Source organism: Apium graveolens, chromosome 2 (assembly GCF_009905375.1).
Source record: "Apium graveolens cultivar Ventura chromosome 2, ASM990537v1, whole genome shotgun sequence".
Lineage (NCBI taxonomy): Eukaryota > Viridiplantae > Streptophyta > Magnoliopsida > Apiales > Apiaceae > Apium > Apium graveolens.
Window position 1 is genome coordinate 103,034,447 of NC_133648.1, and position 21,477 is coordinate 103,055,923.

Genomic DNA, 21,477 nt, shown 5'->3' on the forward strand with positions numbered 1-21,477 from the left:
GAAATAAGCAAAATTTATACTCAAAATTATTTTATGTTTGTGGTAATATAATTATTTAATCATAATATTTTATAAATGTACATTATATTATATTAAAAGCACTAAATTTAATAAAAGTATATTTTTTAAGTCTCACAAAGTGAAAAAATAAATAAATTATTATCCGAACTGAATTTTGTCTAATTTTTATCTAAATTTCATCCGCTTTTAATTTAAATTAGAATCGAACCTAATCACATTTGAATGGCCTCCATTTATATCATAATTCAAAAGTGAAACTGATCCGAAATTGATTTAATCCAAAACTGATCCCGTTACCCGATTTGCTTGGTCTAGATACACATGAGACCCACCATTCAAGTAATTTGTTTCTCAATTTTTTTTAAAACTTAAAGAATTAATTTTCCCCATTTTTTTCAAAAGTATTTTCCTTTATCATTTGTTTATTTGTTAAGGTCCGGAAAACCTAAAATCCCAAAGCAGATTTTATTTTTCGTATTTGATGTGTTCCTATTTATTTCCACATTGTTGTGGAGAGCATTGCGTCACCCCTCTTCCACCTCCGGGACCTGACTTCCTAACCTCGCAATTGCAATCCTACTACTAATCTCTCTCTCTCTCTCTCTCTCTCTCTCTCTCTCTCTCTCTCTCGTAAGCATTGTTTCTTCTGACGTGTATATTGTTTTACAGAGAAAGATTGTACTACAGATGCCTCCTTCTCTGGATAATTTGTTTCATAAAAGGTTATTACTTTTGATTACCCTTTTGCTTCTACTAGCTTATTTATGCTACTTGTTATCTTTTGAGTAATTAACTGCTGATTTTAGATTTTCTATTTTTTTTAATTTTTTTTCATTCTTTATTGTAGAGGCTCAATTAGAGAGGAAGCTTTAACTGCATTGATTAATTATCTTAATAATGACATCAGATTAGGCTTTGCACAAAATAAGTAAGCCCCCTTTTTTCTTTGTCAATTTGAACTTTGTTTTGTTTATAGAATGTAATTTGTCGAAATATTTCAAGAACAATTTATGATCATAGGCTAACTTTTGTGATAATATAGAACTAGAACATGTTGGTTCTGAACTTATCTCTTGCAGTTACATAACTATTCTAAGTAGATGCGAAATTTCATTTAAAAAAGGGTCTGCGGCCGAGATCAAATTAGCTGCCCAAGCCATAGGTTTGTAATACTACTAATTTGTACTTGAATTATCTTATATTTTTTATTTTGCACTATGCTGTAGGCTTAAATTTTGCAATTTGCAGGATTACTGGCATTAACTGTTGGGCCAGGAGATTGTGCAAATGAAATTTATAATGAGTCACTTCATCTGCTTTCTCCGGCTCTTAGATCCAAATCTCAACCTATAGCGGTATTTTTTTGTTCGACTCTTCATACATACAATGGCTGGTGTCTACATCATATACTAAATGATTGCATGACATTATCAATGTTTCTTCTTTATAGATTTTGGAGTGTTTAGCTATTGTGACTTTTGTCAGAGATAATGATTTTGATGAGACGGAAAGATCAATGCAAGTTATATGGGAATACATCAACAAGGTATTGGAGTCCTGTCGGTACATCTTATAGTCTATCAGAATTGATTTAAGAAATACTCAACCATTGCAGTGTTCGTTGTTTATAATTTCATTGACCTTGGAGAAGGTTAATCCAAACCATTCGTTTGCAGTTTGCTTATGTGAATTAATTGAATTGATGAGCCTTTTTCCTGCAGAAATTTATAGAGAAAGATGCAGCTTCTGTTGTTGCTTCTGCTATATCTGCCTGGTCGGTCCTCGTCGCAAAAATTGATCATTTCAGACTTGATAACAACTTTTGGAAAGTGTAAGAGCACTTTTATATAAAATAATTTGCTAGTATTAAGCACGCTCTGCCGAGAAGTGGGTATCTTTTTTAATACTGTAAACTTTAAATTCTACTAATTTTATTAATTTTGTTTTCGAAACGTATGCAGGGTGATCCCTTTCTTTTTGGAACTACTAAAGAGCAAGTACGAGCTTAGTGCCGAATATGCAATCTACCATCCAGTTGTTGTTGAAGCCCTTGCTTTAGTGTCTGAGAAGGGCAGCCAGCACAAGTTCTGTATTGAGGCAGATGATAATTCAGACATACGTGTACATGGGGTTGCAGAGATGAAGCATGATGAAAGTGCAGTTGACGGAAAATGGAATGTGCCAGAGTTACTTAAGGTACTGGTTTCTTAGTTTTGGTAATACACCCTATTAATTTCTTGATGTCCTATGGTAAATTTATATATTTAGTCATCCAAATCTTGTTTTAGGAATATTGCTGTAAGCAGACCTCCTTGAAGGTTGGTCGTAATATCTTTAAACTCGCCACATCGTCTGAACAGAAAAAGGTTAGTTATATAAGTTTTAATCTTGTTCTTGTCCTCATCCACTATAATTGCGTGCTATTGACTAGTAGTAAATTTTGATGTTCAGATGAGCTATTTGAAGCATTTTCTAGGAGATGGATTCAAGAAGCACATTGTGGTGGATACCCTCATTTCAATTAAGTGTTGGTCTATATTCTGTTCACATAAATTGCTGAATTTTATATCCAAATTTTTTAAGCAGGATAACAATTTCCTTCACAATGTCTTTAATTGTAAAATAGAAGAATATAGAGGCCTGACTTTGTACGTGCCCGAAGAAAAGGAGGTACTAGTTTATCAGACACTTTAAGTTTTAGTTGTCAGAGTTTCTCCTCAATTCATAAATACACCCATGATGCTTATTGATGCTATACCTTTTTAGGTCACAGCTGAAATTTACATTCCGGGAGATAGAGATATCCGTAACCGTGAGGTACCTTTAAAGTTCAAACTGAAAGAATTCCGATGGTTATTGTTTAAGTGCATATTTTTTCTCTATTATGGTACATTTGACCAAAGCTTTCTTCCACTATAATTAACCATAAATATACATGTTATGCAACAATCTTCTTGCAGCGGCTAATTAATAATTCACGTAATTCTATAATGAGCAAAGGAAAGACTCAGTTTAGGAACAAGCTTCGCATGATAGCGCAGGTATTCTTCCTGCCAGCTTCCCCCTAATGTGTTTATTGTCATGTTCTTTTGATTTGGCTATTATTCTTGAATAAAATATGCCCCATGAGAGCTGCATTCTTTATATCCTAAGTTATCTCGAAAGCTGAGTAGATATTAGTCATGAGATCAAATTATTGGATTACTCAAAGTGAATACATTTAAATATTTCATGATGGTTTTACACAGGAGAAGAAAACAGGTCAGGGCTTTATACATGATGAGATCACAGATTGATGATAGTGCACTTGTGCAGGCAGCAGGCTGATATACTTATAGGGATTATTCTTTTAAAGTGTAAATGTCCAATTCTTTTATGTATGCCTTCTTTGACAATTAACTGTTCTGTATCCGATTGAATAAGCTGTTTTGACTAACTCATTGAATAAGATGTTTTGTAACAGCCGACTTTTCGGACTATTAAATTTAAATACACAACTTAAAAACACGTTCTTTTAATCGAAAAATTCAATATATAACGAAGGTCAAAGCAGCGGTCAAACTCAATAATCAAAATCATAAAAATAGAAGTGCAACTCCACAAATCCGATATTAATTGTCTAAACAGATAATCAAATTTATTCTCTAAAAACAAAGTCTTTATCTAATTCAAATAGCACGAAATTAAGCAGCACAGATCTCCACATAGTTCTCATTCCTTATTCTTAAGATACTCCAAATTCCGAACCTGAAATATTAAAAGGGGTGAGTTACAAAGCTCAACAAATACAAATTGACTAACTCTTAAACAGAAAAACAATGGGTGTTTTAATAAAATGATTTTTCTTAAAACAATAATAATTTTGTAAAACATTTTCTAAAATAAATCCAACCCAAAGTTTTATATTTTAAAATTCAGAATTTAAAACAGAACAGATTTTATAACAGATCAGAACAGAATAAAACGAAACGAAACGATAATTCTTATAGTCTTGATCTACGACCACACTTTACCAGTAACCGGCATCTAATTCTTATTCTTATTCTTATTCTTTATACCACACTTTGCCAATGGTCGGCATCTAAAGTTCAATAATTACGCGTCCTTAATAGGTAACTAAAGTTGTACACTTGTGCGCCTTAATATTTATCTAAGACTAGTTCCGGAACTATAACGTAAATTACGAACGGTTTCGAAAACGTAGAGACTGGTTCTAATATTCACAAATACTTATATCTTATAAATTTCGAAATCAAAGTTTCTTATATCTTATACGAAATTAAAAAAAAACGGAAATGAAATATCTTTTCCGAAAATTAAAAGTAAGTCAAAAGTACTTACCTCAAAGTGGACACTTAAAATCTGAAATTAATAACACTGACAATTCCTAAAATATAATAAGCAGAACATATTAATTAAATTATTCTATAAACAAATTTTACACAAGTTTAGACTCGCCATATTAAATCACACAAAGATTGGACAGACTTCGAAAACAAAATCAAATTACATGCAGCAGAGACTTAAAAACATGCTAATGAATCCAAATAAAATAATTTAATAATACTAAATCAACTAACTAGATGACGAATTATACATAAGCAAATGTTTAAACATAGGTAAATGGGCCTTAAAAGCCCAACATGATATTAATATGGCTAAATTGCATTTAATTATAAAAAAAATCACATGATAACACAATAGAGCCTCACTTCATTATTTGCAGCATGTTATAATCAACTATTAACATGCATTCATTCGTTTAACTTAAACGGAAAAGAAAATTAATTTAGCTACTGATCAAAATATATTACATATTATTTCTTAAAGCTTTTTTTTAAATCATACTAATGAATTAATTATCAGGTCTAAATATCATAAATATATTTTTAATCACATAAAGCAAATAATCACATTTATCAGTCTTTTAACCTACACAAATAATTATCCATGCAACTAGAACATGTTTTATCCTAATTTAAAAATATACATATCAAACTAGGAAGCTCACAATTTAGTCTTCTTATTTAGAAATTTAATATACATGGCAAATAATTATTTATTAGCTTACGTGCCCCTTCTTAAAACAATACAATTCTTATTTTATATAATAATTTGAAGTCCGTGAAAATTTATTAGCATATTCGAATAAATACGATGAGGAGGAGATTAGAGGAGGCCAATTAAATATTTCATAAATATTCAAAACACTAAGGGAAGCATATTAAAAAAAAATAACGGAAGCATGCTGACGTGTATAGACAAATTAAACATGGTTTATGAAAGCAGGATCACATATAATTTTTAATTGGCTTTATCATACACTATATAAATGAGTATAATTGTACAGAAGCAAAGCATTCATGTTAAAATATGTTAAACAATGGTCATGACACACCTACAAGCTGCAGAACTGAGAAACAAATAAATATAGGTTTCGATACCTCTTGAGCAAATCAAATTGATGACCCCCTGTACAACTTTTTCTTAATCACATCATAGGGGTTTTATATAGCCGCACAAAACCTTAATTTCAACTACAAAATAATAATATTTCATCCTAAATATTTACAACCTCTCAAAATAAATTCCTAAAATAAAATATTTGACACACACAATTACCTAAATTAAAAATATTTCGATTTTCTAATTTATTTCTCACACTTCTTTCCACAAATAACAAATCTTTTCTTAAATCAAATAACTTGCACAAAAAGTTTCCAGAATACTCTAAATAAATATTTATCTAAACGAATTAATATCTAATATTTAATAAATAAATAAAAATAAAATTATGGATTTTACATGTTTTGACTAGTGAATTGAATTTAGCGTTTTTGTATTTTCACTAGACACGGGGACAATTATCTAACGGAAAAAATTCTTCCAAGTATTTTTTTTCAAAATTAACTTTTCAGAATTAAATCACTATTTCAATCAGCTAACTACTAAAAATTAATATCCAAGGTTTCATTTGATCAAATTTCTAATTTGGTTCGGTTCAGGGAACAAATTCTCAAACATGAAGTCTTATAGGTAATTGAAATACATATTTGTAACATTAAATTCAAATTTGTTATATCAATGCTTTAATACATATGCTTTAATGATATAATGTAGGATTAGGAGTCTACATTTAATATGGGTGTAGATATAGCATACTACTTGCATTCTGAGCCTGAAAAGTTAGTTTGTACTAATTGGGATGAAGTGACACCATTAACAATTGTTTTTATAATTTTCAGGTTGAGAAAACTATGTCCATCCGTTTACCTTCACTAGAATAACGAGGATTTAGAATATCTACAACCAATTTTTTAAACAAGTTGGAAAAATTTAGAGGATTAATAAAATTGGAGCTCAAAAAGGCTGTTAAAGTCTCTTTAAAATCTTAAAAGACTCATTTATCTCCTCTTTTTTAAGATCCAATTACTTGCTCATATTTTATTATAAAATAATCTAACCAGCCACTTTCTCTCTCTACACTTTGCATTATACTCTTATTTAATAAAGATAATTTAAAATTAAAATTTATACTATATTATAATAGACGAAACATTAAAAGTGTGGTAGTTGGTCGGTTGGTACTTGTTAAAATTACTTAATTATCCTCACTTAATTATTCTAATTCTAATTATTGGGTCGATCAATTCTAATTATAATTGATATTCAAGTCAACTTCCTCTATGGTTTTACCAATTTTAATTCTATTTTATATCGAAATATGTATCATTATAATTTATATTAAATTCAACTTCTATCAATTTATATTTTAATTCATATTGAGTTCTATATTATTCTAATTTGTTATTTCGGACTAAATTAAACTTAAACAAACTAAATATAATTATTAAGATTTAGTTGATATATCATGCGAATCGAGCTAAGATAAAATTATAATACTGTCGATTCTTCTAAAGAAATTATACTAATGAACTTGGATAAACAAAATAACAAATTTTATTTACTCGGGATAAAAAATACAATATACAATTGATTCAGACTAACACAAAACTAAAATAAAAATACAATTCGACCAACAAAAATAAAATCATATATGCTAATTATTCAGTCTAAAATAAAATGATCTTATTGATCCACACTTTGAAAAGAATTAAAATAAAAATAATTAGTTTGATATAATCGGTGTATTGGACATCGAGTTAAAATAAAATAATGTAAATCACTGATCTGAGATAAATCAAACTAATATTAGACTAAATATAATTCGTATTCTATTGATGTGAAAAAAAATCAAATTTTAATTAAAACATAAATATTATTATTTTTAAATACACATAAAATTATCAGTAAAAGTATATCGTTCAATCTATAATATTGTCTTTTTCAAATATCTACTATAGAATTATAATTAATCGATTAAATAATCACCATGCTAAAATACTATTTTTTTAAGCTCCCAACATAATGAAGACATTATATTTTTAACTTCAATAAAATAATAATTTTGTTATAATAACATTTCCCCCTTACTAATGTTATCGCTTTAAACAAGTTTATATATTTTAAAAATTTATGAACATATACATCTACTAATATAATTATTATGAAGTTATATCATTTAAAATTTTAAATGAACAAAATTAAGAATTGAATTTAAAAATTTTTAAAAATTTATATAATATTAAAAAAAAATTATGCAATCCGTTCATCACACGAGTTTTAAGCTAATGTTATTTAAAGATGAAATATAAAGAATGATATTGAAGTTAAATGAACATTAAATTGTTAAAGGATAATATTTTATAACATAATTGAAAAATATTTTATAATATATTTGAAAAGTGACTTAAAAACTATTGAAAATACTCTTAATCGGTAAACACGTATAGTTCCCTATCCAAACATCCATTTGATCTGCGACTTGGATACTGAAATATTCGTAAAAAAATATAAAGTCAAATTTTATATAAATGGGTTGCACTCTATATGTAAGCGTTTATGCAAAAACAAATATTCCATCTCTTTTAGCAAAAATAAAATAACAATTATCCCCGAGATGCATTTCATACGAAGCTTTTATAACCAACTAAAGGCAACAGCAATAATAAAATCATTATAAAACAAACATAAAATGCATCATTGGAGAATGACGCCAGTAAGAAATGGACACTTTGATTCCATGAAAACTATATATATATATATAATTCCGCTCCCTATAAACAATGTAATATGAACAAATCCACACAAAATACAAGTGAATGTATACCGAATAACCAACACCCCCAACAGCACGAGATATATAAACCACTAGCTAGATGCCTTGTGAATGGGTGCTCTGGTTTGGCAAGCTGCAGCCATTATACGCAGGCGATTTGTTATTTCAGTGAACGTTGGCCTGACCATAGGATTAGGAGCCCAACATTGCTCCATAAGTTTTTTCCATTCAGGATCACAAGAGCTTGGGGTAGCTGGCCTCAGTGTGTTGTTAACAATGCCTCCTGAAAAAGAAAGAAACCAGACGAACCTATGAAGTCTATACTCAGAACTACAGTAGCCTATTACAAGGTGAAGAAATTTTAACAAAAAAATTTGTCTAACAAAATCACTTAATCAACATGGATGACGATATACAAAATCCTTGTTAGGTTGGCACAAACATATTACTCATCCAAGTCCAGAAGCCAAGCAACTGCCAAGTTTTTAAAAATATTCAAATTTACAACAAAAACTGTAGGTCTCCATGAATAAGGCTTCCAAAATAGAAACTGTTTTAACTTCAGTTCACAGAAAGTATCCCGCATTTCTATACCATCTATCAACTCCTATCAAAATATGAACCAAAGATTGCCTCAAGGAATCAAACTTAGTTGTCCAAATTAAAATAACTAAGAAAAAATGGGGGTAGGTCCTGTAGGAGGTTTTAAACTCGTGACCTCTCCTAATCTAGGCACATAGACCATGTTAAGTTATCAGCTCCACTATAACTTAAGTTTTGATTGTATCACTTGTTATATTTTACACAAAATATAAAACTATAGTGCCTATTGAAAATCAAGATAAACCATCTTTAACCAACGGCGTACAGAAAACATTATATGTGCTTATATATAAATCAAAACAAACCAATTCTTAACTAAAGCTGACGCAGGGAAAACACTAAAACATATCTTTGTCCTTGCTAAAGTTGAACTGGAATTTCCACTTCCACAGTTGGCCAAAATCAATATCTGGGCAACAATTTTTATCAGACTAAGGGTGTGAAAATGGTCATTGTGTAAACCTAGATCAACATTGACTCGGGTATCCCGGGTAGTTTCCCATGAAATGAGTCCTTTATCAACACTCAGTCACTAACTACCTGCTAGGCTGCTACACAGTTCAGCAGTACCAAAAGATAACAGTTAACTTGAAGTGTATTAATTATATCTTGATGTAATGGTTCAGCACATCAGTTTTTGACATGGTTTCCATCAAAATCAGTAATAAATCAAAATTAAATAGCGAAATAAAGAAAATCAAGACGGACCATTCAACCTAATGACATATTGGTGTATATCTATAGGAAAAGCGTTTATTTGGAAGTTTCCAAATGTCAGGAACTAGGTTTAGTGTTTTGTATTTTATGATTTGTTTGTGATTTTCTGTTTTGAGTAAAGCAAGTAAAGGCAGGAAAAGTAGTAGATTGAGAACAGAGATAGATAGAGATCAGAGATTAGAGAGAAAGAGATCAGAGATTAGGAGAGAGATAGAGATCAGAGGTAGAGTGAGGAAGAAGACAGAGATTCAGTTATAGAGAGAGAAAGTTTAGAGAGAGAAGTGAGAGAGAGATTGGTGGAAACATTTCCATTTCATATATTTCATAACCAGAACATTACATTCTGCAAGCTATTTATAAGCACTCTTGAACAACACTAACAGAAAATGACTTAACTGCCCTTAGTAACACTCATACACAGTAACACTACTATTGGTAACAGTCATCCTTCCTAACAACACTCCCGTCTTCAAAAACAACCATGTCCTCATGGTTTGTACTAGAACAAGCAGCTGGGTCCTTAGCAACAGTTTCCTCAGGAATCCTGGACAAGGCATCTGCCACGATATTATCCTTTCCCTTTCTGTAAAGAATTGTATAGGTGTATCCCATCAGCTTGCTTATCCACTTCTGCTGCAATAAATTGGTGACCCTCTGCTGTCAGAAACTTTAGGGCCCAGTGATCTGTCTTGATATAAAAATGTTTATCCATCAAGTAAGAACCCCATTACTTAACTGCTGTCACCAAGGCAACCAATTCCTTCTCATAAGCAGACATTGCTTGCCCTTTAGGTCCCAAGGCTTTGCTGAAATAAGCTAAAGGCTTCCCATCTCAAGTCAAAACTGCTCCTAGTCCCACATCAGAAGCATCAGTTTCAACAGTGAAATCTTTGTCGTAGTTGGGAAGAACAAGAATGGGAGTACTAGAAATAGCCTGTTTTAAGGCTTGAAAAGCTTGGGAGGCCTCTTCAGTCCAATGAAAGTTGTCTTTCTGCAGCAAATTAGTTAAGGGCCTAGCAATTAAGCCATACCCTTTGACAAATTTCCTATAGTAGCCAGTCAGCCCTAGGAACCCTCGTAACCCTTTAACAGTCCTAGGAACAGGCCAAGATAACATATCAGCAACCTTACCTTGATCAACTGCCACCCCTTCCCTACTGATAATATGACCAAAATATGCAACTTGATCCTTCATGAAGTCACATTTAGACATTTTAGCATATAACTGATGGTTTTTCATAAGTATAAAGACTTCCTCCAAATGCTTCAAATGTTCCTGACTGCTTTTGGAGTAAATCAGTACATCATCAAAAAACACCAAAACAGATTTCCTCAAATGTGGTGCAAATACTTTGTTCATCAAGGCTTGAAAAGTGGCAGGGGCATTGGTGAGGCCGAAAGGCATCACTGTGAACTCATAGTGCCCAAGATGAGTCCTAAAAGTTGTTTTCTCAATATCCCTTGCCTTCATTCTCACTTGATGATACCCAGCCCTCAAGTCTAGTTTAGTAAAATATGTTGCCCCCTGCAACTCATCTAGTAAGTCCTCTATCAAAGGAATAGGAAACTTATTCTTAATGGTTAATGAATTAAGTTTCCTATAGTCTATACAAAACCTCCAGCTGCCATCTTTCTTCTTTACCAACAATATGGGAGATGCAAATGGAGAGCTGCTAGGCCTGATGACCCCACTGTCCAGCATTTCAAGTACCCAACCTTTCAATTTCAGCTTTCTGGTCATATGAGGTTTTGTAAGGTCTTATTGAGAAAGGCTGAGAACCTTCCTTCAGATCAATACCATGCTCAATGTCTCTATGAGGTGGTAACCCTTCTGGAAGTTGAAAAAGAACCTCATACTTCTTAATCAACTGTTGCAAAAGCACACTGTGTTCATTAGGAGTAGAAATTTCCTCAACCTGTTTCACAGCAGTTTCAGGTCCAGAATTAGCATATAAGACATACATCAGCCCATGCCCCTGTCTTTGACAACTCCTGAAGAAGGCATTAGCTTAGCTGTCATTTGTTGTAAAGCAGGCCTGGTTCCTTGTGAGTTACCCTGTAGCATGATTATTTGACCTTGATTTTGGAACTGCAATGTCAATTTCTTGAAATCAAAGGTAACAGGTCCAAGTGTGCTCAGCCAATCCACTCCCAATACTAGATCATAGTTACCCATTGGCAAAGTCTTAACAGTGGTTTTGAACTCATTTAGTCCCATTTTCCACTTAAAATTTGTACATTCATAGCTACTGATTAGATGACCATTAGCCACAAGCACCTTCATTGGGTTAATCTTCACCAGTTGACACTTGAGCTTGATGGCATTTTGTTCATCCAGGAAACTATGTGTGCTTCCTCCATCAATCAGCACTGAGAATTCTTTCTTGCCAATCAATCCAGTCATAGTAATGGTTTGATTGTTATGGTTCCCTTCAATGGCATGAACAGAAACCTCCATTGAAGTCTCCTTACCTGCTTCCAACTTATTTTTTCTTGATTTATTCTCAACTTGTTCTTTTTCCTTCTGCTTCTGATCTGCAGGACATGGACACAAATTTTTTTTGTTGCTTTGGTCACCTTCATCTTGTAAGTGAGCCAAAATTCCAACCTTGCTCCCAGATGCACTACTGACCTTATTGACAGAAGTTTTACCTTGATGTTTTTGCTTCCCTTAGATTCCACAATCTGTCTAGCCTTCCTGTAGGCTATTTCAACTAATGTTGGGGTCAACAACACCACAGCATTCCTAATATCAGCCTCCAATCCACTTCAAAAGCTTTCCAAGAAAATTCTTCTGTCAGTTGAGGCATTTTTCTTTTGAGTTGCTCCATACATTTCTCAAACTGGTTGAAATAGTGGTTGAAATAGTGATCTACTGTAGTAGTTTGCTTGAGCTGCTTAAATGTATCATATAAGAGCTCTTGTTCCATACTCCCAAACCTAGCAGAGAATTGCAAGGTGAAATCAGACCATTCCATTTGTTTCCTTCCTACATTGTAAACCTGATACCACCTCCTAGCCACACCTTCAAGGTGCATACCAGCCACAACAACTTTTTTGGAGTCTCCTACTTCAAAGATATCAAAGTAGTGCTCACAATCCTCTATCCATTCACTAACACCGCCTCCTTCTGTGAATTTAGGAAACTTAAGCTTCAAATGTTGGAGTTGACTAGAGCTATTTCCTTTAATCACTATCTTATCTGCTGAATGTTTTCCAAAAGGATTGACAAACACTTCTTTTCTCTTCTGCGTTTGTCTCGCCTGTAACATTGCAAACTTCTGTACAGCTAGCTCCATTAATTCCTCAACCTTATCAAGTTTTTGACTAGTTTCCTCCCTATGCATCAAAAACTATTGTTGGACTTCTTGCATCAACTCATTATAAGATTTCTCCTTCACCTCCTTCATTTCATTCAGCTATTATATCCTAACTCCTCAAAAAAACTTCTAACTAGCAAGTATTTACTAACTCTTGTTGTTCTCTGATTATCAAACCAATATTTAACCATAAATGTTCAATCGAATGTATTTTTACAACTTAGATCAACAACAATTTCACAATCTTCAGTAATTGCTACAGATCTAGACTGAAATCCAACAAACTAAGTAGTAGAGGACAAATATCAAACACCTGGAGTGCAGAACAAGTAATTTCTGAAAACTGCTGCGATTACTTCCTTTCTGGACTCGCATAGCTCGCCTTAGAGTGCTCAACACGTTTGAAGCTGTGGTTTGATCAAAAATAGAGCTCTGATACCAAATATGTCAGGAACTAGGTTTTGTGTTTGGTATTTTATGATTTGTTTGTGATTTTCTGTTTAAGTAAAGCAAGTAAAGGCAGGAAAAGTAGTCGATTGAGAACAGAGATAGATAGAGATCAGAGATTAGAGAGAAAGAGATCAGAGATTAGAGAGAAAGAGATCAGAGGTAGAGTGAGGAAGAAGACAGAGATTCAGTTATAGAGAGAGAGTTTAGAGAGAGAAGTGAGAGAGAGATTGGTGGAAACATTTCCATTTCATATATTTCATAACCAGAACATTACATTCTGCAAGCTATTTATAAGCACTCTTGAACAAGACTAACAGAAAATGACTTAACTACCCTTAGTAACACTCATACACAGTAACACTACTATTAGTAACAGTCATCCTTCCTAACACCAAACGAGAAGTCTATAAGTTAACCATGACATGAAAGCGTACCGATGATTGCACCATAGTGCATGTTTGCATAAGGCTCTTCTCCGGTGAGAATCTCCCACAACACAATACCGAAAGAGAAAACGTCAACCTGTTCAGTTATGCAAGTGATGGGGAACGGATGTGAGGATAAAGAAGAATATCTACAAATATCAGTAATTAGTCTAGATACATAAATTATAGTAATAAAATACTATATTTATCTCTGTATTTTATGTGGGCCTAGTAGCTTCATTCAAAAAAGTAGAAGGATATAAAAATAGGCCCAATTGTTATGGCCCTTAGTCCATTAGGTTATTTTAATAGCCTTCCATTCCCTATATAAGTATTGTAATCTCCACACATTCAGTTTTTGAGATATTATTAAACACTAAAATGGGTCTCCTCTTTGTTTATGGGTTCCAATCCATAGTTTATACCCCTTCTACGGTACCCTTGGGGCAGTGGATTTTCTGTGGTTAATCCATTTAAGTTCATTATATTATTGTTATTTATAACATAATTATTCTTTCGACAAGCTGTCCTGCATCAGCAAGGAACCATGGGAAGTGATTACAAATGATTTTACATGAAGGAATTAGGAAGAAACAAAGGGACCAAGACCTCAGTGTTTTTCAAGTTTCATTTCAAATCTATGCTTTTATCCCGGCTCAACTAAACTTATTTGTATCAACTATTAATACTTCCCCCTTTTATTTAGCAAATGAATAAAAAACTAATTAAGTTTGGGCCGTTTGGTGAGAAGTTGTTGCGTGTGGACTTGTTGCTAAGATGCGAACGCATAGGGCTTGTTATTTTACTACATCTCAAATGGAATTGGTCAAAACATAAATGGATGAGCCTGTGTATAAGAATCTGGGATAGAGAACTTGGTGTAGGTGACAATGGGAGGAAGTACTGATTAAAGATGTTGTTTTAATAAAGCAGTGTTCCGATTTTTTAAAAAACTTTACTAACCTAACCTTTCATCTTAGACACTTAATTTATAGTAATTACATTAAGGAAATTGATACTATTTGATTCCAGATTTCAACAAGTACATTATAAAGATAGAAGAGCCATACCTTCTCAGAAACTTTATTGCTACTTCCATTCAGTAGCTCTGGGGCCATCCAAGGTAATGTTCCTCTAACTCCACCGGAAACTAAAGTGTTACGCTTGATTTTGGACAGGCCAAAATCAGCAACCTGGAAAGTTATAGTGAAACTATATGAACAGACTGTATGAACTGAATCATGATTTTTATAAAATGTACCAGTTAAACCATCCAAAAGCAACTAATCAGAAAGACAATAATTTAAAAAATTATTAAATCAAAACCTTGCATATGGGCCGAGAAGGATCTTTTAAGTTCACCAGTAAGTTATCACATTTCAAATCAAAGTGCACAATATTTTTTGAATGTAAATACTCCATTCCAAAGGCTGCATCCATCGCAATAATGAGTTTCTTCCGATGATCAAGATGCCTGGGACAAACATGGAAGAAGAGTTAACCAATTTACATTTTTGTTCTTAATATTAGGGAATAGGGCCACAAGGGAATAGATAGTAAGGAGAGGCCGAATTCTGTTTTAAGAATGAAAACTGTATAATTGATAAAAGAAACCAACAGAAAAATTCAAGAATGGAAATTTTATAATTGATACAACAAACTAATGATTTTCATATGCATAGAATTGCATAATTACTAATTTGTATCAGTTTAGCAGTGTTACTACTAGAATTTGGATTTTTTTCACTGGGTTTATTTTTAAATCATTAATCCAGATTGGAACTAATGTATGGAAGTTTACCTATCCTTCCGGAGCAAAACATGCCTGAGAGAACCATCAACCATGAACTCCGCCACAGTAGCTAATGTACCCCCTGGTCCGTCCTGTACAACACCATAAAATGCCACCACATTTGGATGGTGAAGCTTTGACAGAATTTCAGCTTCCCGCCAGAACTCTATAGTCTGTAAAGGAAGGAGTTTAACAAACTTTAGGTGCATACACATACTCATATGAGCAACAATGGGTGAACAGAACTATTAATATATATATAGGTACTGGGTACATATATGCCAATGGGCGCATACACATATATGACATTGTGAATGTAAATAAACCACTTGAAACAAGCTACACGAGGCAACTCAGTTATCCAATTCCAACTATTTTCCAAAACTCAGTTTTAGCTTAATTTTTACAAATTTTTCTAAAACACAGTTCAGCATCACTTTTTAGATTGTGACAGATCTTGTAGAGTAAATCAACCAACAAAATATAATATGATGCTAGTTAATTAGTTTAAGTTACAAAGAAGCATATACCAATCTCTCTTGCTCTGATGATCGACCTGCAAAGCAGCTCTTCTTTATTCTCTTAATGGCAACATCCGATCCTCTCCATTTACCATGATAAACTGTTCCAAATGTGCCAGAACCAAGCTCCTTTTGTTCCTCGAGATCTTCATTCTTTATGATCTGCAAGCAACTTAAAATAAATTAAGATTTCTATAATATCTTGCTAAATGTTAGATTTGAAGCAGTGAAACTATGCAGGTAGATAATTCCCAGTAACCTTGTACTAGTTTTGAGTTGCAATAATTCTTTAAAATCGAGGAAGAAAATCTATAAATAGTGAGGATTAAGTCACATTGCTCAACACTTCTAAAATCTGGAAGATAGCTATGTCAAATTTTTAAGAGTACTTGTGATACTTTCGCTTAAGATGATCTCAGTGGCACTCTAGAAAATAATAAAATCTTATGAGTGTCGTTACCAACTCCTTTGTACCACTCTTCCGAATTAATATGGCATACCATGTACTCCCTCCGTCCCTCCCAAATGTTTACATTTGGGTTGGGCACATTTGGGTTGGGCACGGAGTTTAAGAGAAATGATAAAGTAGTGGAGGAAAGTTAAAAAAATGAGTAAAGTACTGGGACCGGTTAATATTATATGTATAAAGTGGGTATAATGGAGAGAAGTAGTGGATGTAGTTATTTTTAAAATTATAAAAATGTTACTATTTTTGGAAAAATTTAAAATGTAAACAATTGGAAGGGACATCCCAAAAAGGAAAGTATAAACAAATGGGAGGGACAGAGGGAGTATGTTTCATGTTCTTTTTCAGAAAGAATCTGAAAGTCAGACATATAGTCGCACAACAGTTGGTCCAAATATCCACAAATAATTACTAGGGCAAACAGATACAACTTACCTGCAAAGAACTGATATCAAAATCATTAAAAGAAGACTCCAAAGGAGGTAGGCTCCTGATTTCATCCTGCAAGCAACAAAGCTTTTAGAATCGCCTTTGCAAAATGAATATATCCAGGGAAAAGATTTTCAAATTACTCACTACAAGAATATGCACCTTGTACTCAGATTCTGGAATTCTTGTGTTCTCGGATGATTCTTCAAACTGCATTGCATCCCTGCCTTCCACTAGGGACGGATTATGGTCAGAGTGCAAATCTGTGGTAGAACGTTCGCTTACACCAGGTAATTCTCTCTGAATACCTAAATTATTTTGGGAATCTATCTGGTTCGAAGAAATTCCACCTCTCACTAGTGGGGCTATTTTATAAGCTTCGGATTCTTCTTCTACTTTCGGAAGTCTAGATGAAAAATCAATTTGATCTTGGTCAATAAGAGAAACATCTTTTTGACCAAAATCATCATTCGCCAATTTTTGGAAATAAGACCAGTGTTTAGGCTCATGGTTGGCTATGTTCATGCTCAAAGCTCCATCCTTCTGCAGTGAAACATCAGAAGAATTTTCTGAAATGACGGCTTTTGAGAATATATCAGAAAGGAAATCATGAGGGAATCGATCATTTATATCGATAGAGATATCCCCTCGCTCTGGTCTGGATGCACCAACAGTGGTTTCCCCCCATGAAACATTTCTAGTTGATATTCCTGTCCTCGCAGAAGGTTGAGAATTCCCCTGAGTGTAGTTAGAAGTGATATCGCTTTCAGACCTGTCAACCCAAGGATAGTCTGGAAGACTAGATGCAGGATCCTCATTGTGGTAATCTCTCGTCGTTTCATTAACCGCAGAACTATTTGTGTTACCTTTGATGGAGCTTGCTTTGTCAAAAGGCTTAGGAACCTGAGTATATGTTCCATTCTCTTTGTTATTTAACTGGGCCTTTGTCTCCACAATTTTATTCTGGTATTTTGCAAGTCCATTATCAGAGATTCCATGTTTGTTAAGCGTTGCGCTTGAGAGAGACTGCTCAATCTTTGAAGCCGGCTCAAAATTGTGCAAATTTTCACCAAATTCTTCCAGAGAGTCCTGCTGTGCACTATCAGAACGAGAATGAGAAACAAGGAACTGTGAACCAAGATCATCCGACTTGGTTAATCTATTTAAGGACTCTCCCTGCTCTCGAGGATATCGTTCAGAGCGAAATACACTTTGAGGAGGTACAGGGGGCTCAAGATAGCTTAAATCAATCAGATCAGTCTGTGAGTTTGCATGTTCGGATGCTATGGCACTACTAGATGTCAACAACTCATTTTCATTTGATTTCGGATCTCTTATAGAATAAATCACATCAGGTGAAGTGACTGGCACAGATTCCAGGTGACTGCCTTCAATTTTTGAAGGTCTTAAAGGAAGTTTTTTGTCAAGTGTTGGTATGGTCGCTGATGCCTCTTGAACGGGAGAGTAATTAACTTCCTTCCCCATGGACCGACTATTTTCATATTCAATGTCTTGATTACTTGAACCATCAGTTTTCTTATTTACCTCCACTTCTTTATTAAGAATATCCTGTAAGCCTACTAATGCACCAGATGGCTGATCATCTGGCAAACTTCCTTCTAGAGTCACTGGTGCAGGAGAAGGCAATGGGCGAGTACTATCTCCAACAGGGGTATAACTAGAAGCGTAGGGTTCAGAGATAGAATGCAAGCTCTTCTCGGCTTCTTCGTGATGCATCTGACCTTGATGAGAATGAGATTGTGACTCAGTTTCATGGGCATTGGAGGATTTGGGAAGAATTGACTCAGAATATTGATTTATTGATGATGCAGCAACAACAGTCGCAACTCTACTAGTGTCTCTAGCAACATTCTGCACATCTAGCTCATCCAAATTAGCTGCTGAAGTAGTTAGACCATGCAGATTTGAGTCCCTTCTTAGTCCAATATCCATTCCATTGACAGCAACCACATATTGGATTTCAGAATCACCACCAGAGCTGGCCAAACCAAAATTAGTATCATCCAGATCATTTATAGAGAATAAAAACATTCTAAGTTTTTTTGATCCTTCTCCATCCCCTAGTACACTGCACTCCTCCATCATATTCTGCAAGTCCTCGTCGGTAGATACCGAAACTAAAGCGTCAAGATCCTCCCCTGGAAGCTGATACTTGATAGAATGAGTATAAATATAGATTGTTGTAGTTTTCTGCCATATTTCCTCCCAAGAAATGTCCTTCCTTAATCTGATAATACGTGTTTCTCCCCCGACATATCTCAGCTTTCCATCCCTAGGCCGAGGTAGAATTTTACCACCAAAGCTGCACAGGATTTTAATTTTCCTTACTGAGCTATCAGATGCTCTGGAAGAGGAATACTCACGTATTATAGTTTGGTTACCATTATAACCAGATGAATTACGCTGTACTGATGCTACAGACCCATAATTACTTCTGTCTTCATACAAAGAAGAGTTATTTCTTTCAAACTCTTTCGGCTCCTTCCCAACAACGGAAAGCATAGATATATCTGATCCACTTTCCGACCCGGTATGACTGATCCCTAATATGCCTTTTAATTCTTGGTAACCTGTCGTATGACTAGGACCGCCTGCAGCCGATGGAATAAATGGTTTCTTCGGATTCACTCGGTCACGCATGAATTCAAGAGCAAACTCCTCACCTGTCTGTATAGAGTAATTATGTACAGGTTTAGCTTCAGCAAAATTAAGCTCCGAAGGCCTCACATTCAAATTTACACGACCCATGGGATCTACCACATAGCCCTGAGATGTATGTCCAAATTCTACATTCTGTGGTTCCATGTTACTTTGGGGAAAATGATTGTAGTTTTTTGAATTGTCCATTATAGAAGTATCAGTTTCCCACTTCTTCAGATATTTCTAGTGGAGGTAAATGTCAAGGTCATGATACTGTGAGAATGGTATGCAAGAATAGAGGAATTACGCACTTTTAAGAGTAACAAACTATATAGTGTGGCCTCAAGCAGTGAACATGGATACTAGAGGCTACACAATATTGAAGGTCCGAGGTTGTGACGAGAGTCGGCAACACTTAAGAATAATAGATCGATGACCCTGGAAATCAGATACATCAGACATTAAGGATTCCGATGCTACTACACTCTTTCAAACAAAACTTATTTTATTATATAATAACCAAATCAGAAACAAAATACAGTTCATGAAAAGCAAAGGCTAACACAATTCATTCAAATACAAGTTTCTAGTTTTACTCATCCATCTATTAAGTAAATTTATCTTGTATTTTTATGATTTTATTCTGTTTCTTAATTTGGTGGGCGGATACATGTTAGAACACGCGTGCAAATTTACACATTATATAAATAATTAAATGCCAGTATGTGCGAGAGGGAGACAAACAGCGAGATTCAACACAAACTCTCAATGTTGACACACACACACAAACACTCTTCTAATACTGAATATACCTGGCGCCCAATATATTTAACGGGAACTAAATGATTATCTAATGCACAAAATTCCCGACTCTCGCAGCCAAAAAAATCTACAGTTGCAATACCTAATCATGTTTCGGAACAAGTCAATTAAACAAAACGAACGAATTCTCAGCAAACTAACGGCAATAAATTCCGCAAATAAAGCAACAAAATCAGTTCTAGTTTCCGTCAACTAAACCTTAATCAATCAATTAAGTTCCTACCTATTTACGAACCAAATGATACACAATCCAACACCCTAACTAACACCTTCCTCAGACACAATCGACAGCGTAACGGAAACAGAATCATCCATTTGAAAACGATACAGTAATCACACCAATCAAAACAAACTTAATAGATCACTTACTACTAAGCAGCGCGTGATTATCATATTAAAATTCATCAAAATGAAAAAACGAATAACAAAACACAACACAACAGATCTAAAACAATAACGATCAAATAAAGTTAAGAAAACAAAAAAAAAAAGATCAAAATCAGATAATATGCAACAGTAACAGATAATTCGAAGAGATTAATTAAAACTTACTTTAAAGTGCTGTAATCGAATAGAAGAATTAAAATCGAATAATAAAATATAGAGATACAAGGGGTGTGTGTGTGTGTAGAGTTGAATAAACTGGAGGGAGTTGTGAAAGCTCCAAGTATTACTTACTAACAAATTAAGACGCCTCTCTCTCTCTCTCTCTCTCTCTCTCTCTCTCTCTCTCTCTCTCTCTCTATCTCCTCCTTGTTTCTTACTCTACTCGTCGACTCCCCTGTGTGTCGTTTATCTCCGGTAAATTTACACACGTTAATTTGTTGTTTCGTTTGATTATATAATTTTGTGTTGAAAATCTTCTAGCGAGAGGAGAATATTAATTCATTTATTTTGTGTTAACCCATCTTCAAGGGACAGTACAGTTCTAAATCACGTCTGATTAGATTTTTTTTTTAATTAAATATCTACATGTACAGTGTTATCTATATTACCTTTACAACTTATTCGTGTTCTTTTCATTTATATTTTTATATTATTTAAAATTATAATAATTTTTTAATTAATATT

At 33.8% G+C, this 21,477-nt stretch overlaps 2 protein-coding genes across 6 annotated transcripts; one reads left to right on the forward strand and one right to left on the reverse strand.

Annotated features, from left to right (window-relative positions):
* The first annotated feature begins 465 nt into the window (after nt 1–465).
* Nucleotides 466–3,483, forward strand: LOC141707699 (uncharacterized). Of its 4 annotated transcripts, none has more exons than XR_012569121.1 (13): nt 466–743; nt 869–949; nt 1,101–1,183; nt 1,270–1,376; nt 1,472–1,567; nt 1,743–1,852; nt 1,983–2,217; nt 2,310–2,387; nt 2,473–2,523; nt 2,605–2,691; nt 2,795–2,838; nt 2,982–3,062; nt 3,270–3,483. XR_012569121.1 is itself a non-coding variant. In XM_074511022.1 (13 exons), the coding sequence occupies exons 1-13, from the start codon at nt 709–711 to the stop codon at nt 3,315–3,317; spliced, it is 1,143 nt and encodes a 380-aa protein (XP_074367123.1). In that variant the 5' UTR covers nt 468–708; the 3' UTR covers nt 3,318–3,483. The 4 variants fall into 4 exon arrangements, 2 of the variants coding, with proteins under 2 accessions (XP_074367123.1, XP_074367124.1); XR_012569122.1 differs by having other exon boundaries at nt 467–743; nt 2,608–2,691; XM_074511022.1 differs by having other exon boundaries at nt 468–743; nt 2,788–2,838.
* Nucleotides 3,484–8,042: 4,559 nt separating this feature from the next.
* On the reverse strand, nt 8,043–21,258 carry LOC141707700 (RAF-like serine/threonine-protein kinase 20). Of its 2 annotated transcripts, none has more exons than XM_074511025.1 (9): nt 21,085–21,258; nt 17,086–20,022; nt 16,930–16,995; nt 16,038–16,190; nt 15,517–15,680; nt 15,042–15,189; nt 14,786–14,908; nt 13,725–13,812; nt 8,043–8,483 (listed from the first exon to the last, which is right to left on the reverse strand). In XM_074511025.1, exons 2-9 carry the CDS (start codon nt 19,789–19,791, stop codon nt 8,293–8,295), a joined length of 3,639 nt encoding a protein of 1,212 aa, XP_074367126.1. In that variant the 5' UTR covers nt 19,792–20,022; nt 21,085–21,258; the 3' UTR covers nt 8,043–8,292. The 2 variants fall into 2 exon arrangements, with proteins under 2 accessions (XP_074367126.1, XP_074367125.1); XM_074511024.1 differs by having other exon boundaries at nt 20,959–21,100.
* Nucleotides 21,259–21,477: the final 219 nt, after the last annotated feature.

Coding starts and splice junctions, on each gene's coding strand:
- LOC141707700 (XM_074511025.1), bottom strand. CDS start 19,791: ATGGACAATTCAAAAAACTACAATCATTTTCCCCAAAGTAACATGGAA. Junction 16,996..17,085: donor TTCCAGAATCTGAGTACAAG/GTGCATATTCTT, acceptor TGTTGCTTGCAG/GATGAAATCAGGAGCCTACC. Junction 8,484..13,724: donor GCACTATGGTGCAATCATCG/GTACGCTTTCAT, acceptor TTTCTTTTTCAG/GAGGCATTGTTAACAACACA.
- LOC141707699 (XM_074511022.1), top strand. CDS start 709: ATGCCTCCTTCTCTGGATAATTTGTTTCATAAAAG. Junction 1,184..1,269: donor ATTAGCTGCCCAAGCCATAG/GTTTGTAATACT, acceptor TGCAATTTGCAG/GATTACTGGCATTAACTGTT. Junction 3,063..3,269: donor AGCTTCGCATGATAGCGCAG/GTATTCTTCCTG, acceptor GGTTTTACACAG/GAGAAGAAAACAGGTCAGGG.